The sequence below is a fragment of the Vulpes lagopus genome, chromosome 9, assembly GCF_018345385.1.
Source record: "Vulpes lagopus strain Blue_001 chromosome 9, ASM1834538v1, whole genome shotgun sequence".
NCBI lineage: Eukaryota > Metazoa > Chordata > Mammalia > Carnivora > Canidae > Vulpes > Vulpes lagopus.
Window position 1 is genome coordinate 63,543,404 of NC_054832.1, and position 23,617 is coordinate 63,567,020.

The window sequence follows — 23,617 nt, forward strand, 5'->3', positions numbered from 1 at the left end:
TGTTTCATTATCAATGTACAGAAATGTAACAGATTTCTGTATATTGATTTTTGTATTCTGTGACCTTACTGAATTCATTTATCAGTTGTAATAGTTTTCTGGTGGAATCTTTTGGGGGTTTCTGTACTTGGTACTATGTCACCTGCAAATAGTGGAAGTTTTATTTTTTCCTTACCAATTTGGATGCCTTTTATTTCTTTTTCTTGTCTGATTGCTGTGGCTAGGACTGTCAGTACTATTTTGAATAAGAGTGGTAAGAGTTTGTCTTGTTCCTGACTTTAGGAGAAAAGCTTTCAGTTTTTCACCATTAAGTATGATGTTAAATGTGGGTTTTTCATATATGGTCTTTAGTATGTTGAGGAATGTTCCTTCTAAACCAACTTGGTTGAGGGTTTTAAGCATGAATGGATTTGTGTTTTGTCAGATACTTTTTGTTCATCTGTCGAAAGGATCATATGGTTTTTGTCCGTCCTTTTGTTGATGTGATGTATCAATAGATTTGTAAATACTGAACCACCCTTGCATCCCAGGAATAAATCCCACTTGATCATGGTGAATGATTTTTTAAATGTATTATTGTTGGATTTTGGTGTATAATATTTTGTTGAGAATTTTTGCATTTGTGTTCATCAGCGATGACCATCTATAGGTTTTTGTTTTGTTTTTTGTACTATCTAACTGGTTTTGGTATCAGGGTAATGCTGGCTTCATCTGATGAGTTTGGATGCTTTCCTTCCTCTTCTCTTTTTTGGAATAGTTTAAAAAGAACAGATACTAACTCTTCTTTAAATGTTTGTTAGAACTTACCTGTGAGGGTGCCTGGGTGGCTCAGCAGGTTCAGTGTCTGCCTTTGGCTCAGGTCGTGATCTCGGGGTCGAGTTCTGCATCAGGCTTCCTGCGGGGAGCCTGCTTCTCTCTCTGCCTATGTCGCTGCCTCTCTGTGTGTCTTTTATGAATGAATAAATAAAATCTAAAAAAATAAAGAACTTACCTGGGAAATGGTCTGGTCCTGGACTTTTGTTTGTTGGGAGCTTTTTGATTACTGATATAATTTCATGGCTGGTAATCAGTCTGTTCAAATTTTGTATTCTTGTTTCAAGTTTGGAGAGTTATATGTTTCTAGGAATTTATCCATTTATTTCAGGTTGTCCAGTTCGTTGGCATGTAATTTTTCATAATACTCTTTTACATTTCTTTATATTTCTGTGATGTCAGCTGTTATTTCTCCTAGTTCATTTCTGATTTTGTTAATTTGAGGCCTATATTTCTTTTTTTAATTAGTCTGTCCGTTTTATTTTCTCTTCTATTTCTTGGTTGACCCATTCATTGTTTAGTACCATGTTATTTAACCTCCATTTATTTGTGTTCCCTTCAGATTTTTTTTGTTGTGGTTGATTTCTAGTTTAATAGTGTTGTGGTTGGAAAAGATGCATAATATGACTTCAGTCTTTTGGAATTTGTTAAGACTTGTTTTGTGTCCTAACATGTGATCGATTCTGGAGAATGTTCCATGTGCACTTGAAAAGAATGTGTACTCACTGTTGTTTTTGGGTGGAACCTTCTGAATATATCTACTAGATACAACTGGTCCAACATGTCATTCAAAGCCACTCTTTCCTTGTTGAATTTCTTTTTGGGTGATCCATTGATGTAAGTGGGGTGTTAAAGTCCCCCACCCCTCAATTGCCATATTACTATCAATTACTTCTTTATGTTTGTTATTAGCTGCTTTATGTGTATTTAGGTGCTCCCATATTGGTTGTGTAAATACTTAAAATAGTTATACTTCTTTCTTGTTAGATTGTTACATTTGTGATTATATAGTGTCCTATTTTGTCTCCTGTTAAAGTTTTTGTTTTAAAGTCTATTTTGTCTGATATAAATATTAGTACCTTGGCTTTCTTTTTACTGATATAAATATTAATACTTTGCCTTTCTTTTTACTTTTATTTATTTATTTATTTATTTTTTTTTTAAATAGACCTACACATACATGATCAATTAATTTTATTGGTTCATTTATTTATTTATTTATTTATTTATTTATTTATTTATTTATTTATGATAGTCACAGAGAGAGAGAGAGAGAGAGAGAGAGAGGGGCAGAGACACAGGCAGAGGGAGAAGCAGGCTCCATGCACCGGGAGCCTGATGTGGGACTCGATCCCGGGTCTCCAGGATCGCGCCCTGGGCCAAAGGCAGGCGCCAAACCGCTGCACCACCTAGGGATCCCTTACTTTCATTTATTGATAAATGCTATTCCATCCCTTCACTTTCAGTCTGCATGTATCTTTAGATCTGAAATGAGTCTTGTGGGCCTCATATAGATGGGTCCTGCCTTTTTTTTTTTTTTTAAGATTTATAATTTATTAAAAAAAAAAAGATTTATAATTTATTTATTAGACACACAGAGAGAACACAAGCAGGGGGAGTGGCAGGCAGAAGGAGAGGGAGAAGCAGACTCCCTGCTTAGCAGGGAGCCTAATGCAGGTCATGACCTGAGCCGAAGGCAGACATTTAATCGAATGAGCACCCAGGCACCCCAGGTCGGCTTTTTTACCCAGTTAGTTAGCCTATATCTTTTGATTGAAGCATTTAATAATTATATTCAAAGTAATTATTGATAGATATGTCCTTACTGCTATTTTGTTACTTGTTTTATGGTTGTTTTTGTAGTTCTTTGTTCCTTCTCTTGTTCTCTCACAGTTTGCTGGCTTTCTTTAGTGATATACTTGGATTACTGTCTCTTTTTTTGCATATGTGTTACTGGTTTTTGATTTGTGGTTGCATTAAGTTTGTATATAACATCTTATGCATATAGCAGTCTATTTTAAGTTTATGGTTGCTTAAGTTTGAATACATTCTAAAAGCACTAGATTTTAATTTTTTCCCCTACCTCATGTTTTAGGTGTATGGTATCATCATACTTTAAATCTTTTAATTTTGTGAAGCCCTTTAATGCTTTTTATAGATAAACTTAATTTTACTGCTTTTGTGTTTTCTTTGTTTTTTTTTTTTTTTTTTTTTACTCCTTCTTATGGTCTTTCCATTTAGAGTCTCCTTTAACATTTCTTGTAGGGCTGGTTTAGTGGTTTAACTTTTGTTTTTCTGGGACACTGTTTCTTCTATTCTAAATAATAGCTTTGCTGAGTAGAGTATTTTTGGCTGCACATTTTTTTTCTTTTAGCACGTTTTGTATATCATGACACTCCCTTTTGGCCTACAAGTTTCTGCTGAAAAATCAGCTGAAAGCCTTATAGGATTCTCTTTGTATGTAACTTTTCTTTTCTCTTGCTGCTTTTAAGATTTTCTCTTTACCGCCATTTTTTGCCATCTTAATAACTATGTATCTTCATATGGACTCCTTGGGTTGATTTTGTTGAGGGCTCTCTATGCCTTCTTGATCTGGATTTCCTTCCCCAGATTTTCAGCTGTTGTTTCTTCAAATAAATTTTCTGCCTTGCTTTCTCTCTCTTTTTCTTCTGAGATCCCTATAATGTGAAAGTCATTATGCTTATGCTTGATAGTGTCAGAGTTCCCTAAGTCTGTATTCATTTTTTATTATTTATTTTCTCTTCTGTTCAGCTTTTTGCTTTCCTTTACATTGTCCTCCAGGTCACCAGTCCTTTCTTCTCTTTCTTTAGTCTACTATTTATTCCATCTAGTGTATTTTTCATTTCAGTTATTGAGTTCTTCACCTCTTATTGGTACCTTTTTATGTTTTCTTTCTTTTTTAAAGGTCTCATTGAGATCCTCCGCTCTTTTCTCACATCCAGTATCTTTATACCATTACTTTAAATGCTTTATCAGGCATATTACTTACCTCCATTTCGTTTAGCTCTCTTGCTGTCATTTTGTCCTCTTTCATTTGGGACATGTCCCTCTGTCTCCTCCTTTTGTCCAACTCTGTTTCTGTGTCTTAGGCAAGTCGTCTATGTTTCCTGCTCTTCAAAGTAGTGGCCTTATGAAAAAGAGGTCCTGTAGTGCTGTGCATGTCTCTGCTTACCAGAACCTGGCACTTCTGGGTGTCTCCTATATATATTGCATGGACCATGCTGTTGTGGCTGAGCCCTTTTTGTCCATTTATCTGCAGTGGCTCTCTTTTGCCTGTTGTAGGAAGAATTCGTTCTCTCTGTTTTTAGTGGGCCAGTATGTGGCCACCTTGGGTGTAAATTGCATCAAACCAGACATTTGCTAGAGATGCAGTATCACCAGACTTCAGGAAAATGTGGAGGTGAGGCACTCTGTGCCAGTAAGTAAGGATGGGTTTGCTGTGGGAGGGGATTTGGACCCCAGGCCTCCTGTGTTTGCAGGAGAACTCAGGGGCCAGGTGCCCTGTTAGCAAGCTAGATAGTGAATGTTGGCACCATGCTGGTTCCTTGAGGTATCATTGGTCCATATATTTACGTGAGGGTGGGGTGGAGTGGGGTAGGGAAATGGTGCCTGCCAGCTCCATTGTTCCTAGAGAAATTTCCGAGGATCCTTGCCCCCTTCTTCACGGATAGTGCTCTGCTATTAGTAAACACATCTCTCCTGTGTGTTCCCCAGGCAGTTTTACAAACTGCTGCTTCTATGTTGTGTCTCCAAGGGGCTCCTTTTTGTGTTGTCTTTCTAAGGGAAGAGACCCTCCCTCCCCTGCTAATTTTTAAAGTTCCAGGTGTTAAGCCTCACTGTTTATAAAAATTGGGGAAATAAAGCCCCTCTGGTTTTCAGAACTAAATGTTATGGGCATTTGTCTTCTTTATGCAGGATCCCTTGTGTCAGTCTGTCTCTCCCTTTTTCACTCCCATAGTGTTCTTCACTTCCAAGACAGTCCTGTGGTCTGTTTAGTTCTTTACCATGTTTCCACCTATCTCCTATCCTTGTAAATGTTACCTCTCCTTTACATTTAGCTGTGGAGAGACTGTTCTGCTAGTCTTTGGGTCATTTTCTGTTTTTTTTTTTTGTTGTTGTTTTGTTTTGTTTTACACTGATATGGCTGTTACCTAGTATCTGTGGGATGAGGTGAACTTTGGATTCTCCCACTCCCCAATATTCCCCAGAAGTCTTTTATAACTACTATTAAAAGTTGAAGAAATGCCTTTCTATTGCTAGATTACAGAGTTGGTTTTTTTAATCATGTTGAGTTTTTTCAGATGCTTTTTTTCTGCATTAGTTGATATGACCGTATGATTTTTCTTCTTTAGCTTATTCACATGGTGGATTACATGGTTGATTTTTTTTGAACGTTGAATTAGCTTTAGCTCCTTGGAATAAATTCCATCTGGTCATGGTATATAATTTTTTTTTCCTAAGTTACTGGATTCTATTTCCTAATTTTTTTTAAAAAAGATTTTATTTACTTATTCATGAGAGACACGGAGAGACAGAGGCAGAGGGCAAAGCTCCGTGCAAGGAGCCTGATATGGGACTCGATCCAGGACCACGGGATCATGCCCTGAGCTGAAGGCAGATGCTCAACTGCTGAGCCACCCAGGCACCCCTATTTCCTAATGTTTTTGTTGAGGATATTTACTTGCGTATTCATAAGTGGTAGGGATCTGTATTTTCTTTTCCTGGGCTACTGTCTGTGTCTGTGCAGTGCAGTTTTGATAAAACCCAGGGTGAGGTCACATTTGACAAGTTAAGTTCTCAGTCCTGCACAGAGCTATCCTCACTCAGACACCAGCCTTAAGCTCCAGAGGAATTTCTAGGCCAGACCTGTACTTCTAACCAACTGGCTGTACATTTGAAGTACCACTCCCCACCCCCCACCCCCAGTTTGCTAGAACAATTCACAGAACTCAGGAAAGTGCTCTGCTTAGCATTACAATTGTATTGTAAGGAATACAAATCAGAAGCATCTATGAGACCATAGGGTAATGTCTGGGAGAGCCCTAAATGCAAAGCTTTCAAGTCCTCAGGATTTACCACCTTACTGCCATGTCAATATATATCACCAGCTTTTTTCTCTCTCTCTCTTTTTTTTTTCTCTTTTGATAATAGACGTCCTAATATATATCCTAACAGGTATGACCTGGTATCTTCTTGTTTTTATTTGCATTTCCCTAAGGATTAGTGGTTTTGAGCACCTTTTCATGTACCTCTAGGCCATTAGTGTGTCTTCTTTGGAAAAAATGACTTTTGAGGCCTTTTGCCCATTTATTAACCAGATTGTCTTTTTGCTTTTGAGTTGTAGGAGTTCCTTGTATATTTTGAATGTTAACGCCTTATTTGATACATGGTTTGTAATATTTTCTTCCATTCTATACATTGCCTTTTCATTTTGTTGATGGCTTCCTTTGCTCTACAGAAGCTTTTTAGTGTGATATAGTCCTACTTGTTTATTATTGCTTTTGTTGCCTTTGCTTTTGATGTCAAGTCCAAAAAATCACTGACAATGCTGTATTGAGAGGCTGACCCCCTATGTTTTCTTCTACTAGTTTGTCTGTTTCAGGTCTTATGTTAATCTTTAATTCATTTTGAGTTGATTTTTTTTGTGTGTATGGTGTAAGATAGGGGTCCAGTTTCATTCTTTTACATGTGAATATCCAGTTTACCTGCATGAATTATTGAAGAGACCATACTTTCCCCATTGTATATTCTTGGATCCTTTGTGGAAGATCATGCATGCATGAGTTTATTTTTGGATTTTCAATTCTGTTTCATTTATCTGTATGTATCTTTTTATGTCAGTACCATACCGTTTTGACTACTGTAGCTTTATAGTTTGAAATCAGGAAGTGAGATGACTTCAGCTTCATTCTTTCTCAAGATTGCTCTGGTTATTTGGATTTTTGTGATTCAATACAAATTTCAGGATTTTTTTTTTCTATTTTTGTGGAAAAAAAATGTGACATTTTGACTAGGATTGCCTTGTATCTGTGGATCACTTTGGATGGTATGGACATGTTAACAATATTAATTCTTCCAATCTAGGAACATAAAATATTTTTTGTTGATTGTGTCACTTTCAGTTTCTTTCATTAATGTCTTATAGTTTTCAGTGTATAGGTTTCATCTCCTTAAATTTGTTGCTAAGTATTGGATTTACATAGAAATTTTCTAGTAGTTTGGTGTCAATGTATAAAAACTAATTTTTGTGTATTTTGTATCCTGCAATTTTACTGAATTCATTTATTAGTTTTAACAGTTCTTGGTTGAACTCTATAGGATTTTCTACATATAAAATCATGTCATCTGTAAACAGACAGTTTTACTTCTTTCTTTCCAATTTGAATGCCTTTTATTTCTTGTCTAATACCTGTAGCTAGGACTTCTCGTACATTATTGAATGGAAGTGGTGAGGATGGGCATCTTTCTCCTTCTCTTGATCCTAAAAGAAAAGTTTTCAGCTTTTCACTGTTGAGTGTGAAGTCGGGTATGGGCTTGTTGTATATGGTCCTTATGGTCTTTATTATGTGCATTCCTTCTGTACCCAATTTTTGGAGAGTTTTTTTTTTTTAATTATTTATTTTTGATAGTCATACAGAGAGAGAGAGAGAGGCAGAGACACAGGCAGAGGGAGAAGCAGGCTCCATGCACCGGGAGCCTGACGTGGGATTCGATCCCGGGTCTCCAGGATCGCGCCCTGGGCCAAAGGCAGGCGCCAAACCACTGAGCCACCCAGGGATCCCCGAGAGTTTTTTTTTTTTTTATCATGAAAGGATGTTAAATTTTATCAGGTGCTTTTACTTCATCTGTTGAGGTGATTTATATGCCTTATCTTTCTGATTGATTTGTGTATTTTGAACTCTCCTTGCATTTCAAGAATAAATCCCACTTTGATATCTTTTCTCATAGAAGTAATTAGTGCTACAGATTTCTCTTTCAGCACAGGTTAGCTGTATCCCATAAAACTTGTTTGTTGTAGTTTTATTATTATTTATACCATGTATTTTTAAGTTTTACCTGGGATTCCCTTTTGACCCATGAATTGTTCAGAAATATGTTATTTAATATCCAAGTGTTTAGAAATTTTACTGTTCCTTGATTCCTTAGTTTTATTCCATTGTGGGCAGAAAATATACTCTGTATGATTTTAGTTCTTTTAAATTTGTTGAAGTTTATTTTATGGTCTATGATATGGACTATGTTGGTGAATATTCATGGATATTTGATAAGGATGTGCATTCTTTGTTGAGTAGAGTATTGCCTGCTAGCACCACCTTGCGCCATTTTATTCTTCCTCTGCTGCCTTGTGGGGTTGGAAGTACAACTGCCCATTCAGCCTCACTGACATCACTTTTGTCAGAAAAGCTTAAGGTCACTTGTTCTGTCCCACTGCCACCGCGTGGGAGTGTAAGTCCAGCTACCCCCTTTAGCACCATTGACACTGCAGAAGCAGTTTTTGCTTCAGTCTCTGGTAACAGTTGGACAGATAATATTTAAAAGTTTTCTATTTTGCTGGCTGCTCTTTTACTTGTCTGTTGGGCTAGAGGGAGTTGGGTTTTCTTGAGGCTTTTTTTTTCTTTTTGGTCTGTGCCTGTTAGTAGTTTCTTCAGTATGCTATCCAGGGTGTATAGGAGGCAAAAGAAAACCTGGGGAATTCACCACTGTATTCTTCCTCAAGTCTCAAGGTCCCAAGGCATTTTGCCTTCTCTCCCATTCAGTGTTCTTTCAGTGTATTACATGCCCTAGGATTTCTTAGTTATAAGAGGTTAGACTTGTGAGGAATGGGGCTTACTACATCTTGGCCAAAACAAAATTAGGTATTTTTCTTTTTAAATTGTGAAATATACATACCATAAAATTTATGGTCTTAACCATTTTTAAGTGTGCAGGTCACTAGCGCTGAGTACGTTCACATTGTTGTGTAACTGATCTCCAGAGTTCTTTTCAAATTGTAGAACTAAAACTCATTACCCACTAAACAATTCTTTCTTCTCCCCTCCCCCAACCCCTTGCAGCCATTCTTCATTCTACTTTTTGTCTCTATGAATTTGATTACTCCTAGTAATTCATAGAAATGGAATTCATACAGTATTTGCCTTTTTGTGACTGGTTTATTCCACTTAGCATAATGTCTTTAAGGTTCATCCATGTAGCATCTGTCAGAATTTCCTTCCCTTATATGGCTGAATGTATGCATACATTGTATTTATATACCACATTTTGTTTATTCATTTATCTGTCAAGGAAACGTGTTGCTTCTATCCTTGACTATTAGACATAATGCTGCTATGAGAACATGGATGTACAAATACCTCTTCATGACCCTGCTTTCATTTTTTTGGGTATACTCAGAAGTGGAATTATTAAATCATGTCATATTTTAATTTTTTCAGGGATTGCCATACTGTTATCAGTAGCTGCTGCACCATTCTGCATTCCCACAGACAGTGCACAAGTATTCTAATTTCTTCATATCCTCACCAACACTTGTTCTTTGGTTTTTTTGTTGTTGTTGTTGTTTTGTTTGTTTTTTTGACAGTAAGCCATTTTAATGATGATAAAATGATATCTCATTGTGGTTCTGATTTATATTTCCCTAATTATTAGTGATGTTGAGCATCTTTTCAAATGCTTGTTGGCCATTAGTCTACCTTCTTTGGAGAAATGTGTATTTAAGTTCTTTGCTCATTCTTAAATCAGGTTGTCTGTTTCATTGTTGGGTAGTCATATTTTTTTAATATAATTCTGAGTGTTAACCACTTACGAGATCTATGATTTGCAAATATTTTCTCCCATTCCTTAGATTGACTTTTCACTCTGTTGATTACATCCCTTTATGTACAGTTTTTAATTTTGATGTAGTCTAATTTTACTTTTGTTTCTTATGCTTTTGCTGTCCTATCTAAGAAATCATTGCCAAATCCAATGTTAAAAAGCCTTTTCTCTATATTTTCTTGTAAGGATAAAAGTTTTAGCTCTATATTTAGGTTCTTGATCAATTTTTAATTAGTTTTTGTATATGGTGTAAGGTAAAGGTCCATATATGTACATCTTTTAGCATAAGCCTTAGTTTTAGAAAAATAAAACTTTTAATATTAGAAGTTGCTACTAAACACACAATTCTAAAGAAATTTGAGTTGGTTAAGAATTTTCTTTTTTTTACTTTGGTGACCTCCTAAGGCTTTCTGCAGTATTGCACATTTTATTTAAGCTGCTCTTTTATAGAAGTTACATTACTGTTTAGGTTGTCTATGGTGATTATGAATGTTGTATAAAAAGCAGAAAGAACTAGTAAGAGAAAAGAACTAGCATTCTCTTTTTGTTTTTGTTTTTTTTTCATACTGTTCATTCAGATAGATGCCATGATATGGTGAACAAAAGCCCTAACTGTCTTTTTAAATTCTATTTTTGATTCTACCATTTATTAGATCTGAGACAAGAAAATAATCAAGTCTTTTTGGGTCTCCTTTCCTCATAGGTTATTACAGGAGTAAATGAGACAATATATGTAGTAAGTAAATGCTCTCATGCCCTACATTGTGGTTGGCAAAGAGATGTATAGACAATTTATGTACAAAACCATAAGTATCTACATAATATTAAGATAGTTTTGCTTAAATCATTTGGTTTTTCAAAGTAAAGTGGCAGTTAATGCAAGCATATTGCCAGAGGAAAATCTATTGAGCTGAACACTTGTAACTCATACCCCTTCCATAATATATGTTATACTTTAATAAATTTACATTAAAAATAATGTGCATAGGGAAAACATTATACATTATAAGGTTAACAAGCATTTTCTACATATTGGGATTATGGTTGGTATTTTTTTTCTCCTTTATACATTTCTGTAGTTTTCAGGTTTTTGAAAGTGATTGTGGGTTTCTTTTATAATTATTTTTTAAAAGAAACTTAAAGGGTAATTTAGTACTGAAATATTTGTAAATGGTATACCTGTATTTTGCTTTAATTGAATTCATTGAAGAAGAGGAACAGGAAGTAGTTGGGGGTGTTTAGGTGAAACAAGGTAATTGTTTAAAATGGAAAATGGGACATGGGATTCATTATTTATTTACTTTTGAACGTGTCTGGTATTTTCCATAAAAAAAGTTTATAAAAAACTGTTAGAAGAGTGCACAGTGAAAGAGGAGACTTAATAAGCACTCTAGTATAAGATGACTTTCTTTTTTTTGAGGGGAATAATTTTTGGACAATAATTTGTCTCTGGATGCTGAAGCATGCATAATATTTCACAATTATGGGAAGTTTTTTGTTTTCTGGGCTTACAGGTTCCTACATTTTAGCTGAATCATTTTAACTGGGCTGAAATTCACTTATAGAATGCACATGAAATGTCATTTGCTCTCTACTTTGTTACAGATCCTTCATCCCAGTCATGCATGGTTTTTTTTTTTTAGATCTATTTTACATATCATAGAATTCCCTTATTTCTAATCTGCTTATGGTTTTTTGTTGCTATTTTTAGTAAATTTACTGAGCTGTGCAGCCATCACTGCAAATCAATTTTAGAACATTTTCATCACTTTTATAAAATCTCTCCTGTTAATGGCATACTTTCTCTATAGATTTGACCCTTCAGGACATTTCATGTAAATTGAATCATATAGTATATAGTCTTCCGTGTATGACTTTTTTCTTAGCATAATGTTTTTGAGTTTTATCCTTGTCCTAGCGTGTATCCGTATTTAGTCCCTTTTTATTGCTGAATAGCATTCCACTGTATGGAGTTGATGTGTTTATCAGTTCACCCATTGGTGGACACTTAGATTGTTACCAATTTTGGGCAATTATGAATGATGCCACTTTCAGCATTCACATGCAAGTCTTTGTTGTGGATTTATGTTTTTATTTTTTTGGCTAGGTACCTAAGAGTACAATTGCTGGGTTATATGGCAGTTTTATGTTTAATTTTCTAATGTTTTCCAAAGTGGCTACAGCATTTTACTTCCCTCCAGCAGTGGATGAGGGTTTCTATTTCTCCCTGTCCTCCCCAACATTTGTTTATTGTATATCTTTAGAATGTAGAATAGCCATTGTAAGGGCTGTAAAATAGCATCTCATGGATTTGATTTGCATTTCCCTAGTCTAGTGATGTTAAGCATCTTTTCATGTGCCTATTAGCTGTTCATGTGTCTTGCTTATATGATGTATATAAAGTCTGTTCAAATCTTTTGGCCCATTTTTTAAATTGTCTTATTGAACGTTATATATCTTTACCAATTGAACAACACCCTATGCACATTCATATCTTCTATCTTTTGCTCTTTGTCATTCCTTTCTTTTTCAGTACTTTGTACCTTCCTAAATTCTTTTTACTCCTCAAGGTTTAGTTCAGATACCACCTTCTTTTTGAGGGCTTTCCTGCTTAGCTATTACTTCTACTTCTCACTTTTCTGGTCTCTTATACTAATTATTATTTGTTCCTTGAAAATTAGTACTTAATTATTTTAAAGAGTGGAAAAATGTTAGCATTGGTGAACTTAAAATTTGCACTTGGAAATACTGAGTTTCTGCTCTGGATTTGGTAATTTATAATTTTTCTGAAGCGTGAATTTGAATCGGTTGTGCATTACTTTTCAAGGCTGGCCTGAGGAAGTGAGTCACTTAGCTAATAATTAAGGTTAGCCACTGCCTAGGAACATGGCAGCTATGGTTTCTCCTTACAAGGCAAATTATTTGCCATAGACTTATTTACAAATTTTAGGATTTTTTTTTAAGGTCTGCAGACTATCCTTTCTCAATTTTTATTGCCTGAAATTATCTCGAATTTTAAAAATTACTTTTATGTATAAGTTATATCTTCTACTGGATTTTATGATTATTTATTTATTCATTCAACAATCATTTACTGAATGTCCACTTTGTTAATAACATTGGCCCTGTCACTGAGTGTGTGATCCTAGGTGTGTCACTTAGGTATCTCACTCTGTTTTCTCTTGTATACAATCAGAACAACAATAGCATCTATCTCAAAGTTGCTGGAGAATCTAGTAAGAGATTTTAAAAGCACTTGCGGTAGTACCCAGCACTTGGTAACTACTCAGTAGACATTAGGTGGTTATTATGTGCAACTTGTGATAAGAATCAAAGATGCATTGGTGCATGAGACTGACAGGGTCCCTTTTTTTTGCATAGTTTATAACCTGGTGAGAAATCGAAACACAGAACAAGTACTTACATAAGTGAAGGGCACTGCTAAGGAGAAATAAAATGTCTCATAACCTGAGCCAAAGGCAGATGCTTAATTGACTGAGCCACCCAGGCTCCCTTCCTTGTACTTTTTAATATAAATATGTGTAAAATTTTGCTGGTCTATGCTGAGATAGTTTTGAGATTTGTTTCTTTGAAAAATAATTTTATTTGTATGTCTACTACTTGTAGAACCTTCTGATAAAATCATAAATGTATGATTACATGAGATGTTTGCTACTATGACTACAATGAGGATAACTTTTTTAGAGACTAGATACATTATTGGAAAATTTTGTGTAGTGTGAATATTTAGAGGTTAAGTAATTTTCCCTACATTTTCATTTTAAGATTAGAGCTGCTTTTATGGGGAAAAATAGTCTCTAAGATAAAATCTCAGAATAATGCAAAAACCTTTTCAGTAAGGGAACATTGAAATTGGAAATTAATATTTATAGATTTAAAAGTAAATAGGTGCCAACCTTTAATATTGGGCCAAGTGAAAAAATATTTACCAAAATCTTTATTGTCTTGTTTGCTTAATTTTTTAGTTTAATTTCTCAAAAAAGTTAAAATATACACATAGTGTGAAGTTGAAAAAGTACAAAGAGAAAGATAAAATAAAAAATGTTTTCTCTTGTTATCTAGTCACTTGATTTTTTTCCCTTTAGACAAACATTATTAGTATTTCTAGCAAATTCATTCAGTAAGGGTTCACACACTTATATATAGCATATGTGTTACTTTAAAAATTTTCCCTATTGTCTATTTTAAGTGGAACCTTTGTCCTGTATCCCAAACTTAAATACTTTATCTTTTAATATCCCTAACTTTGGGCTATTTGTTTTATTTTTTTAAAAGATTTTATTTATTTATTCATGAGAGACACAGAGAGAGGCAGAGACATAGGCAGAAAGAGAAGCAGGCTTCATGCAGGGAGCCTGCTGTGGGATTCGATCCTGGGACTCCAGGATCATGCCCTGGGCTGAAGGCAGACACCCAACTTCTGAGCCATCCAGGCATCCCTGGACTGTTTGTTTTTAAAAAGCTCTTAAAATTGGAAAGAGTTGGACATCTATGAAATGCTTTCAATAAATTTTTCAGGAGGGGAATGCCTGGATGGCTCAGTGGTTGAGCATCTGCCTTTGGCTAGGGGTGATCCTCTATGAGGAGCCTGCTTCTCCCTCTGCCTGTGTCTCTGCCTCTCTCTCTCTCTCTCTCTCTCTCTCTTTGTCTCTCATGAATAAATAAATGAAATCCTTTTTTAAAAAATTGCCCAGGGAATCCCTTAGTAGCTCAGTGGTTTAGTGCCTGCCTTTGGCCCAGGGTATGGTCCTGGAGTCTCGGGATCCAGTCCCACATCGGGCATGGAGCCTCCTTCTCCCTCTGCCTGTGTCTCCACCTCTCTCTCTGTCTCTCTCGTGAATAAAAAAATATTTTTTAAAAACTAAAAAATTAAAATTGTTGAGGTTGTTGTTACTCAGTATTTATCCCATTGTTTTTATCACATTTTTAAAAAAGATTTTATTTTTTTTGAAGGAGTGCATGTGAGAGAGAGCTCAAGCAGAGGGAATAGCAGAGGGAGAGGGAGAAGCAGGCTCCCTCCTGAGCTGGGTGTCCCACATAGGGCTCCATCCCAGGACCCTGAGATTGTGACCTGAACCAAAGGCAGGTGCTTAAATAACCAAGTGAGCTACCCAGTGTATCTGTTGTTTGTACCTTTTCATATTTAAAACTTGGCAAAAAAAAAAAAAAAAAGACTAAACCCAGCTAAAACAAAGCACTTTCATACCTCTTTGATAAACCTCGTATTCTTATGGGATAGACAACTAGATATTATCATCCCCATTTGAAAAATCTATATACTCAGGTTTAAAAAGTTTATACAGTGACAGACCTGGGGTTTGACTCCTGTCTTTTGGGGCCTTCAACCCATTTCTTTCTAATGTATTTCATTTCTGTGACCAAGCTTGAAATAGAACCCAGGGCCCTGACTTACAAAGCAGTATTCTTTCCATGACCCCCAAAGCTGCTGCTTCTGCACATCTTATATTGAGCAGAATCTATGAAATGTCTGATTGTTTATTTACCACTAAGGTTGTTAACAATTAGTACAATAACTCTGTTCTTTTTGATTTTCACTGCAGTCACTGAAAGTTGTTGACAGTGAACAGCCACTGTGTTCTTTTCTATCTAAATATTTCTAAATATTAAGTTCCATTAAAGGAAAATTTTCATAATTCATGGTTTCTTTGAATGCTTATTTTCATTTACTGAATTTTCTTATATTTATCTATATTTAATACTTTAGTGTTATTAGGCAGGCACTTGATCTGAATTTTGTTGATATTTTCATTTTTTATTTTAATTAAAATTTTTTATACATAAAGTCTGGAGCGGAAGAAAAAGTTAGTGGCTTGGAATATTTATCACTCAAGTCACATTCCTGGTTTTGGTTTTCATAACAGTGGGACTCCTGAATTAATAAGCAGCACATGGTTTTATTTGTTAGAAAACTAGTGGTGATAACATTGTGAAATTAATATTCTTTTTCATTAACGAGTTATTGAAACTCAGCCATTTGCTTTGGGCTTCTTATAAAAACCACACTTAAGTCATTTTGCACCTCCCTTGAAGTGTAAGTCACTTCAGACTTTTTAATCTGTAAAATGGGCATGCTGCTAATATTGTGTGCTATTCTAAGAATAAGATGTATGTAAAACAGCTCTGTAAATTGTAAAACACACAAATATGAGGTACTTTTTGTTTATTAGACTTGTTCCTATTCATGTGATTTTGGTGGGCTCATTATAGTTTCATCATCTTAGAAAATATTTCTCAAGGATCTCAGTATCGTTTATATGCCAGACATTCAAAGATCAGCTTCTGTCTATTAGGATTTATAATCCTAGTTTTAAGTTATTTATTTTGGAAAAATTATTTAAATGCACTTGAGAACTTAAATTACACATTATTTTTGGCCAGAGATCAAAGCCTAAATTTTAAAAGTTTTACAATTGTACAGTGCCTTTCTGTTAGAGGTAATTAAAAAATTTAAAGATATAAAGTTAAATATGGAAATTCTAATTTAAAGTTATTTGTAAGCTATCCTTTAGGTGGCTTTTGTTGTTTTATGATGGAAACTTCACTTTTCACCTTTACTTGAGAGTTTCACTGATATTCAGACAATTGAGGTCAATAATAATAACATTTTATTTTATTATGCTCACAGATTCTCTGTGTGTTGGGATTTCAGTTAGGGTGTGCTGCTGTTCAACAGTTTCTGGGGCCTAAGCTGAGAAGACCCAAATGTCTAGTTGAGATGTGAATGGGTGGGAACCAGAATTCTCTAGAGACTCCCTTACTTATCATGGGCTCAGCTGGGATTGCTGACTGAACTTCCATGTGGCTTATGCTTCTCATATCAGGGCTGCTGGGTTCCAAGAGTTAATAGCATTACAAGAGAATCGGTACTAGAGTAAGTAGCCGCTTACCCTTCTTTGACCTAATCTTGTAGTAGTTCTCTGTTGCTTTCCCTGCATTCTGCTGGTTGTCAATGAATCTCCTTGGGGAGGATCTATATCTTGGAGGGATTCTGGCAAGGTTACTTTGCAGATGGGCAGATTCATGGGAGATAATATAGTGACCATCTTAGAAAATACAATCTGCTACATAGTGTCCTGATTTTCTAATTTATAGGTCTTAATACCTACTGGATAGTGCCACTGAAACATTTCAGTGACTTAAAATAAAACACTACCAACATGTACCTCTTCTTCACTCCTGCTCTTTTACCTCTACTTTCTCACATAGTGAGAAAACTGCATTTTATGTCTAAGTTAATGGTACCTCTACTATGTAGTTACACAAGCCAGATCTCTTCTTGCTAACACTGTTTCTTCTCTAGATAAGTGAGATTGTTTCATTGGTTTTCTTTCCAGGTGTTCATCCCTATTGTCACAACTTTAATTCAAGCCATTGCCTCCTCTTTAGGTTATTGTAGCATTCTATTTAACTTGTATATTTTAATTTAATCTTTAACTGTATGAAATGTGGTTCTAAAGTCACACAATTGGCTTTGAAAAGATAAACCTAGTAGATTATATACATCCAAAAGAATGTTATTTCTCAAAGTAATTCCTACATTTGTACTTTTTGATGTTTTTGTTTAAAGTTGCTTTCATACATATATATTGTCGTAGTTGATCAAATCCCTGTTCTTAATTGATCCTATATCATCTTTATAGTTTGAATTACAGGATTCTGGAGACTAATGAGAGTTACGTACTCTTTTTTTCTAGAATAATGCTTGCACACACACACAATTTGAAATGGTTCAAAGAAGTACTAAAGTTAAGAACTTTTGTTTTGTGGTCACATACCATTCTTCATACTTGGCTCCAAGCCAGCTATGATTAATTGGTAGTTAGAATATGGTTCCTTTTCTAGAGAATTTTCCTTCTGTGAGGTTATTCATTTAAAAGAAAGAAGCAGGCAGGAAAGAACTGCAAACAGTGAATTCCACAAATATTTTTGAATACTAGCATTATTATGATCATTGATGCATATCCTCCCACACTTACTTCTTTGAAGGAGACAGCAGTTTGGGTGTATAAGTTCTAATGTGTTTATTAAAAACTATTCATTTAACTTATAAGATGTTTGCTTAGATTACCAGTTTAGTTTGCATTGAGTAAATACTGTTCTACCAACTAAAGATGAAATGATGTCATGAGAGGTAGCTATAAATCATTTATAGTGTATAGGTAATAGGATTTATTGAATTGTGTTGGTCTTATTTTGAAGTTTATTTGTATTTTCAGGGGTTGAAAAGAAAGCTGCTAAGCAAGTTGATAGTAAACATTATGATAGGGAATACTTAATACACTTAGGAAATCAGTCATAAAACTTGCATATATTTAGTTATTTTTCAGTAAATCATTCCTTCCATAAGTCCTGTGCCTTATCAACTGTGTTCACTTGGCTCCAGTTATTTAATATACCTAAAGGAATAAAATTAGCGTTTCTTCCAAAGTACTTCAAGTCTAAATTCTTATTTATTTATTTATTTATTTATTTTAAAACATTTTTTAAAAGATTTTATTTATTTATTCATAGACACAGAGAGAGAGAGGCAGAGACATAGGCAGAGGGAGAAGCAGGCTCCATGCAGGGAGCCCGATGTGGAATGCAGGGAGCCCGATGTGGGACTCGATCCCGGGTCTCCAGGATCACACCCCAGCCTGCAGGCGCCGCCAAACCGCTGTGCCACCAGAGCTGCCCTCAAGTCTAAGTTTTTTTTTTTTTCAAGTCTAAATTTTTAATGCTAATTTACAATGACCCATTTCCTCCAATTTTAATCTTTCTATATATATAATGCTGTGGTTGTGTTTCATGGTTTTCAAAATTTTTATAAAACTAGTTCAAAGGAATAGGGAGAGTAATAGCTAGAGAGAAACTAATTCCTAAAAGAATTTCAGTAATACAGTTTTTTAAAAAGGGTTAAAACTGCATAGTTTAAAACCCTAAATATCACTAAACAGATTGATCATCTGATTTTTAACTTCTTTCATCTCAGAAGTGATGACTTTTCTTAAGACATCCAATATTATCTATTTGCGTTGTCTAGTGTTTCCAAAGCAGTATAAAAAGATATTTTACTGACTGCGGTCATCCTTGTCATGATTCTGACTTTAACAGCAAAATACTTCACAATGAAGCACTATGTGGTTTTTAGTTTGAATACACTAATACTTCTTAATTTGGTGCTTTAATATTTTTTTCTCCCGGGTATGTTTTCTTTAATAATTGATAATTAGTTTACTTCTTGATTCTACTGTTGATGCCAACATGAAGCAAACTGTAACCAAGCCTTAATTTATTAAAATAGGTAGTTGCCTCAAGAACTGTATTACTGTATTCATTATAAGAAAACTGAAAAGGCCTTTTTAGCATTCACTGAAACACTAGTCCAAGAATTCTTATAAGTACAAAAAATGGATGGATAAAGCCAAAGCCATGGTAGGTGAAACCTGTTTTCCACTCGTTTCTTTTAACTGCTTTATAGCAGTGATTCTTAAATTTGTTTGTCAGAATCCCCTTGAAGCTATCTAAAAACACACTCTACACTTACAGTACTGATTCAATATTTACTGATTCTGATTCAGTAAGTCTTTGGGTCCTGGTGGTAGTGATGCTGCTGATCCTGAGAGCATACTTTGGGAAGCACTGCTTTATAATGTTTGTCCTGATAATCGTAGAATGAATTTCTCAGTACAGTTGCATTAGTTAATAGTAGGTTGCTTAAATATAGGATAGTGTGTCCTGTATAATACCCTAAGACGAGCGAAACTAGTTTCTGGATCACTGCTTACTAGCTGTTTGACCTTAAAGTTATTATTTAACTAAACTGATCCATAGTTTCCTTCTTGATAAAATAAAGAGTTGTCCTTTGAGGATGAAATTAGATAATGTGTGGAAAAATGTTTTAAACTCTACATTGTTGCACAAATAAAAAGTAGTATTGCATATTCTTTAAAAATTTCAACTTGTTTTAAAATATTGTGGCTTATTATATTGTTACTTTTAGTATTATGACAAATACTTATTTTCTGCCTCTTCCTTATTGCCCCTTGTCCTTTTAATCTTGATTACTTTTTAGTGACAGTGTGTTTCAGCTTAAGTGGCCTCAAATGGCTTTGAAAAGAAACATATTAAAATGAATACATAGTCTTAATGGGACTCTAAAAATACAAGCATTTTGCAGGACCAGAAAGATAACCTTGTAAACTATGTTGATAATCAGTGGGAAGAATTGTATTTCTTCTGTGACCTTTAAAGATTTTATCAAAACATTTAAAACTTTTTTACTGTGGGTTATAAATGTATAGGGAAAGGAAAAAGGAAAACTCATATTTAGTACAAGATAATTTAAAACATTAGAAATAGTGAGTTAAATTGTTTTCTTCATTAAAAAAAGCTTTTCTAGATCAGTTTCAACAGTATTTGCTTGCTTTGTATAACTTACAATATAGAGATAGAAAAATATATAGTACTATCTGATTTAGAGAAACCACGTTCAATATAGCTTATGTTGGGTATGTTTTATTAGACTATTTAAATACGGACATTTAGGGGTGCCTGGGTGGTGCAAGTCAGTGAGCGTACAACTGCTGATTTTGGCTTAGGTTATGATCTTGGGGTTCTGAGATTGAGTGTACATCAGGCTGTGTGCTCAGTGGGGAGTCTGCTTGAGATTTTCTCCCTCTGCCCTCCTCATCTAAAATAGATAGATAGATAGATAGATAGATAGATAGATATGGACATTTAAAAATAATGGAATTACAGAATAAAATGGTTCATAGAGTCTTACAAGTTTCTTTGAACCATAATGTTTTAGAGCTGAGTTCAGCAAACCTTTTTTATAAAGGGCTTTTCAGGCCAAGAAGAAAAATCAAGGATATTATAGAAGTACTTACATACTAAGAGGAAACAAATTTACATAGATTTTTTGTTGCTGAGATTCCAAATAATCATAATTGAGTATAAATTTTGTAATCCTGGTCTAATGAGAATTCTTTTAGGTGGAGTAACATCACTCTTCACTAGATTTGAAAGTTAGTGTACCCTATTATCAAAATGATTGCAGATACTCAGCTGTAAAAACTATTCTTAAACTCAGGAAAACAGGTGGTGCGTGGCTTTGGTATGTGAGCCATAGTTGTTGACTGATGTTTTAGAATATAAGGGACTTTTGCAGTCATCTAGTAGTGAAGTGAGGGTTGTTTCCTAAGATCATACAGTTATTTAGTAATAGGCGGTGTCAAACCATAGTGCTTTATAAAATGAACTACTTCTGATGTTCTTAACGAATATATTATTAACCAGAATACCCTATTTCCTGCTTATTTTATAAATGGAAATTCACCTTCTACAAAAATTGCCACCTTACCCCTTTCCCTACTTTCTATCTTTTTTTTTCTTGCCTTACTTGAATTTTAGCAATACCTCAGCTTCTTAAATAATAATGGTAATATTTTAAATGAAAAATACGGTTTTAAAATTTTTCATGAAGACTTGGGACAGTTAATTTATCTTCCATTCGTCTGTACTGTATTTTTTAAGATGATTTAAATTATTTTTAATTGTATGTATTGGTGAACTGTACAGTTTTTTTTTGAACTGTACAGTTTTAATAGCCATATACAGATCTTTGGTATGAGACATTGTGAACTTTTATTAAGTAGTAGTTTAAATACCTACGGATACTATTTTCATATTGTCCCCCTTCCACTTCTACCACTGGTAAAAAAAATTTAATACTCTATTTAACACATTTGACCAATATTCATAGATATACCTATATAATAGAGTGGTTAAGAAACCATCATCTGGAATTAGATTATCTAGTTGTGAAACCTGATTAGACATACACCCAAGCTATGCAGCCCTTGAGCAAATTACTTAACCTCTTTGTGCCTCACTTTCCTGATCTTTAAAATGAAAATGCTAGTACAGACCTCATAGGGTTACTGTGACAGTTAATTATGCTGGTACATGTAAAATGTAATAGTGCTTGGCACATGGTCTGTTCTCAACAAATGTTGTTTACAATAATAGTAACTGAAAATGTTTGAATGTTTTTCTTCCACATTTCAAACAGGTTTAATCAATTAAGCAGACACCCTAGCCTATTAATTAAGTCTAAGTGTCTTTTATTAACAGGTAGGATTTACCTAATTTACCTTATAAGTTATATACCACAGAAGGGAAAATTTCCCATTGAACTGGGTATGTGTATTTTACAGTGCTGTATGTAGTCCTAAGTAGAAAAATTGGTTAAATATCAATACATGTACATGGTCAAGAGGTTATAGGCCTGGTTTAATAATCTTGAGGTAATCACAAGAATGATATGTTGAGTCCCCCCCCCTTCACTGAACATGTGCCCTGTATTTTAGAACTTGAATACAATATGTATAATACTCCATTCTTAATGCTTCTGGTTGGCATAGTTACTTGACCAAAAAACATTCTACTTTGAGAAAAGAAATGCTTTGGGAATTAGTAATTTACAGTTGTACCTATCCTTCTGGTTATTAACATATATTCTTTGTATAGCTTCATAAGATGATTTGTGTAATTAATACATTTAATAGCAAGAGAATTTTAGTACTGAATTTTCTTTTGAATTTGCATTCTTTCCAACTTCTTATAGACGTTACACATTAGTTTGCAAAAACCTGTAATCAAATTACTTGATGATCTTTCTGTTAAGTTTTCTAACATATGCCTCTTTTTTCCCCCGCAGAGGAAATAAAAGCGGAAACTGAAAAACAGAGGTTCGTGGGGTTTCTTTTCTAGTAAAAATAATTTGCAAGCATATCAGTCTTGGCTAAAATACTTAAGTGGAAAATTTTCTGTATATGATCTTTATAATAAAATTAATAAAAATTATTTTTAAGAAATAGAAGCCAAAAAAAAGTTCTCATTAAAAAGTATATAAAGGTATTCCTGAAATACCATAGATATGTTTTAAAGTCGTTGCTTAAAGACTTTGATTCATATTTAGAAAGATTACTAAACATTTAATTACTCTGTAATTTAAATACGTTTTAAGTAATAACTATTTTTTTTTCTTGCATTTAGTTATAGCTCTGGCTACTAGCTTTTGAACTGTAGCAAGTTATAATTTCTCTAGGGTTTGCTTACCCTTATGAAATATGGGAAGATGACAGTTGGTTTAGCAAAATTCCTTTTAGAACTGAAATTCTGTGTTTTTGTGTGAGTTCATCATCAATATGAAAAGTGTGATACTCTAATCAAACCCTTCTTTTTCCTTTAGTCCTCCTCCTGGAGAAGCAAAAGGTGGATCAAGTACCCTTCCACCAGTAAAATCGAAGACAAATTTTATTGAAGCAGACAAGTACTTCTTACCCTTTGAATTGGCATGCCAGTCCAAATGTCCTCGTATAGTTAGTACATCTCTTGATTGTTTACAGGTATGTATAAAATGGCATTATCTAAAAACTATTTAATTTGAATGTGTTTCTAATTAAACATTACTCACAATTGGGATTCATTTTCCATTAAAGCCTTGAATATTCTCTTTGTGATAAGAAACCAAATGGTTGCTTAATAATTGCAAATAGGATATTCCTAGTTTAAAGGTAACAAAAATCATTAGTTAGCTTAGTGAGATACATTATCTTTACTAAGTGTTGATTTGGTCTCATTTTCTATTAGTGAAATGCAAAAGCAATAATACGTTTAACTTGCTGATGACTTTACATACATCATTATTTGCAATGATTGTACTAAATGCCTGCTGTTTTATTTAAAGCAGGAGGTTAATATGGACAAGTTAGTATTTATATTCACTGCTGGACTGTAGCTCTGATTTTTATTTATGTCAGAAAAATTCCTTAAATCTTTTATCCTATTTTATTTACACACACACACACAGACACACAGTATTCTTTTAAGGTATATGTAAAACTTCCAGATGGAGGGGTCTTTCTCTTTTCAGGTGTTT

General features: G+C 34.3%; 1 protein-coding gene across 1 annotated transcript in view; it reads left to right on the plus strand.

Moving 5' to 3' along the window:
• The window catches only part of ARFGEF1 (ADP ribosylation factor guanine nucleotide exchange factor 1), a 141,409-nt gene that overhangs the window by 23,512 nt on the left and 94,280 nt on the right, over positions 1 to 23,617 (plus strand). Inside the window, exons 2-3 of the mRNA XM_041769300.1 lie at positions 22,394 to 22,424; positions 22,928 to 23,084. Coding sequence (XP_041625234.1) covers positions 22,394 to 22,424; positions 22,928 to 23,084 — 188 coding nt within the window. The remainder of the gene's footprint in view (positions 1 to 22,393; positions 22,425 to 22,927; positions 23,085 to 23,617) is intronic.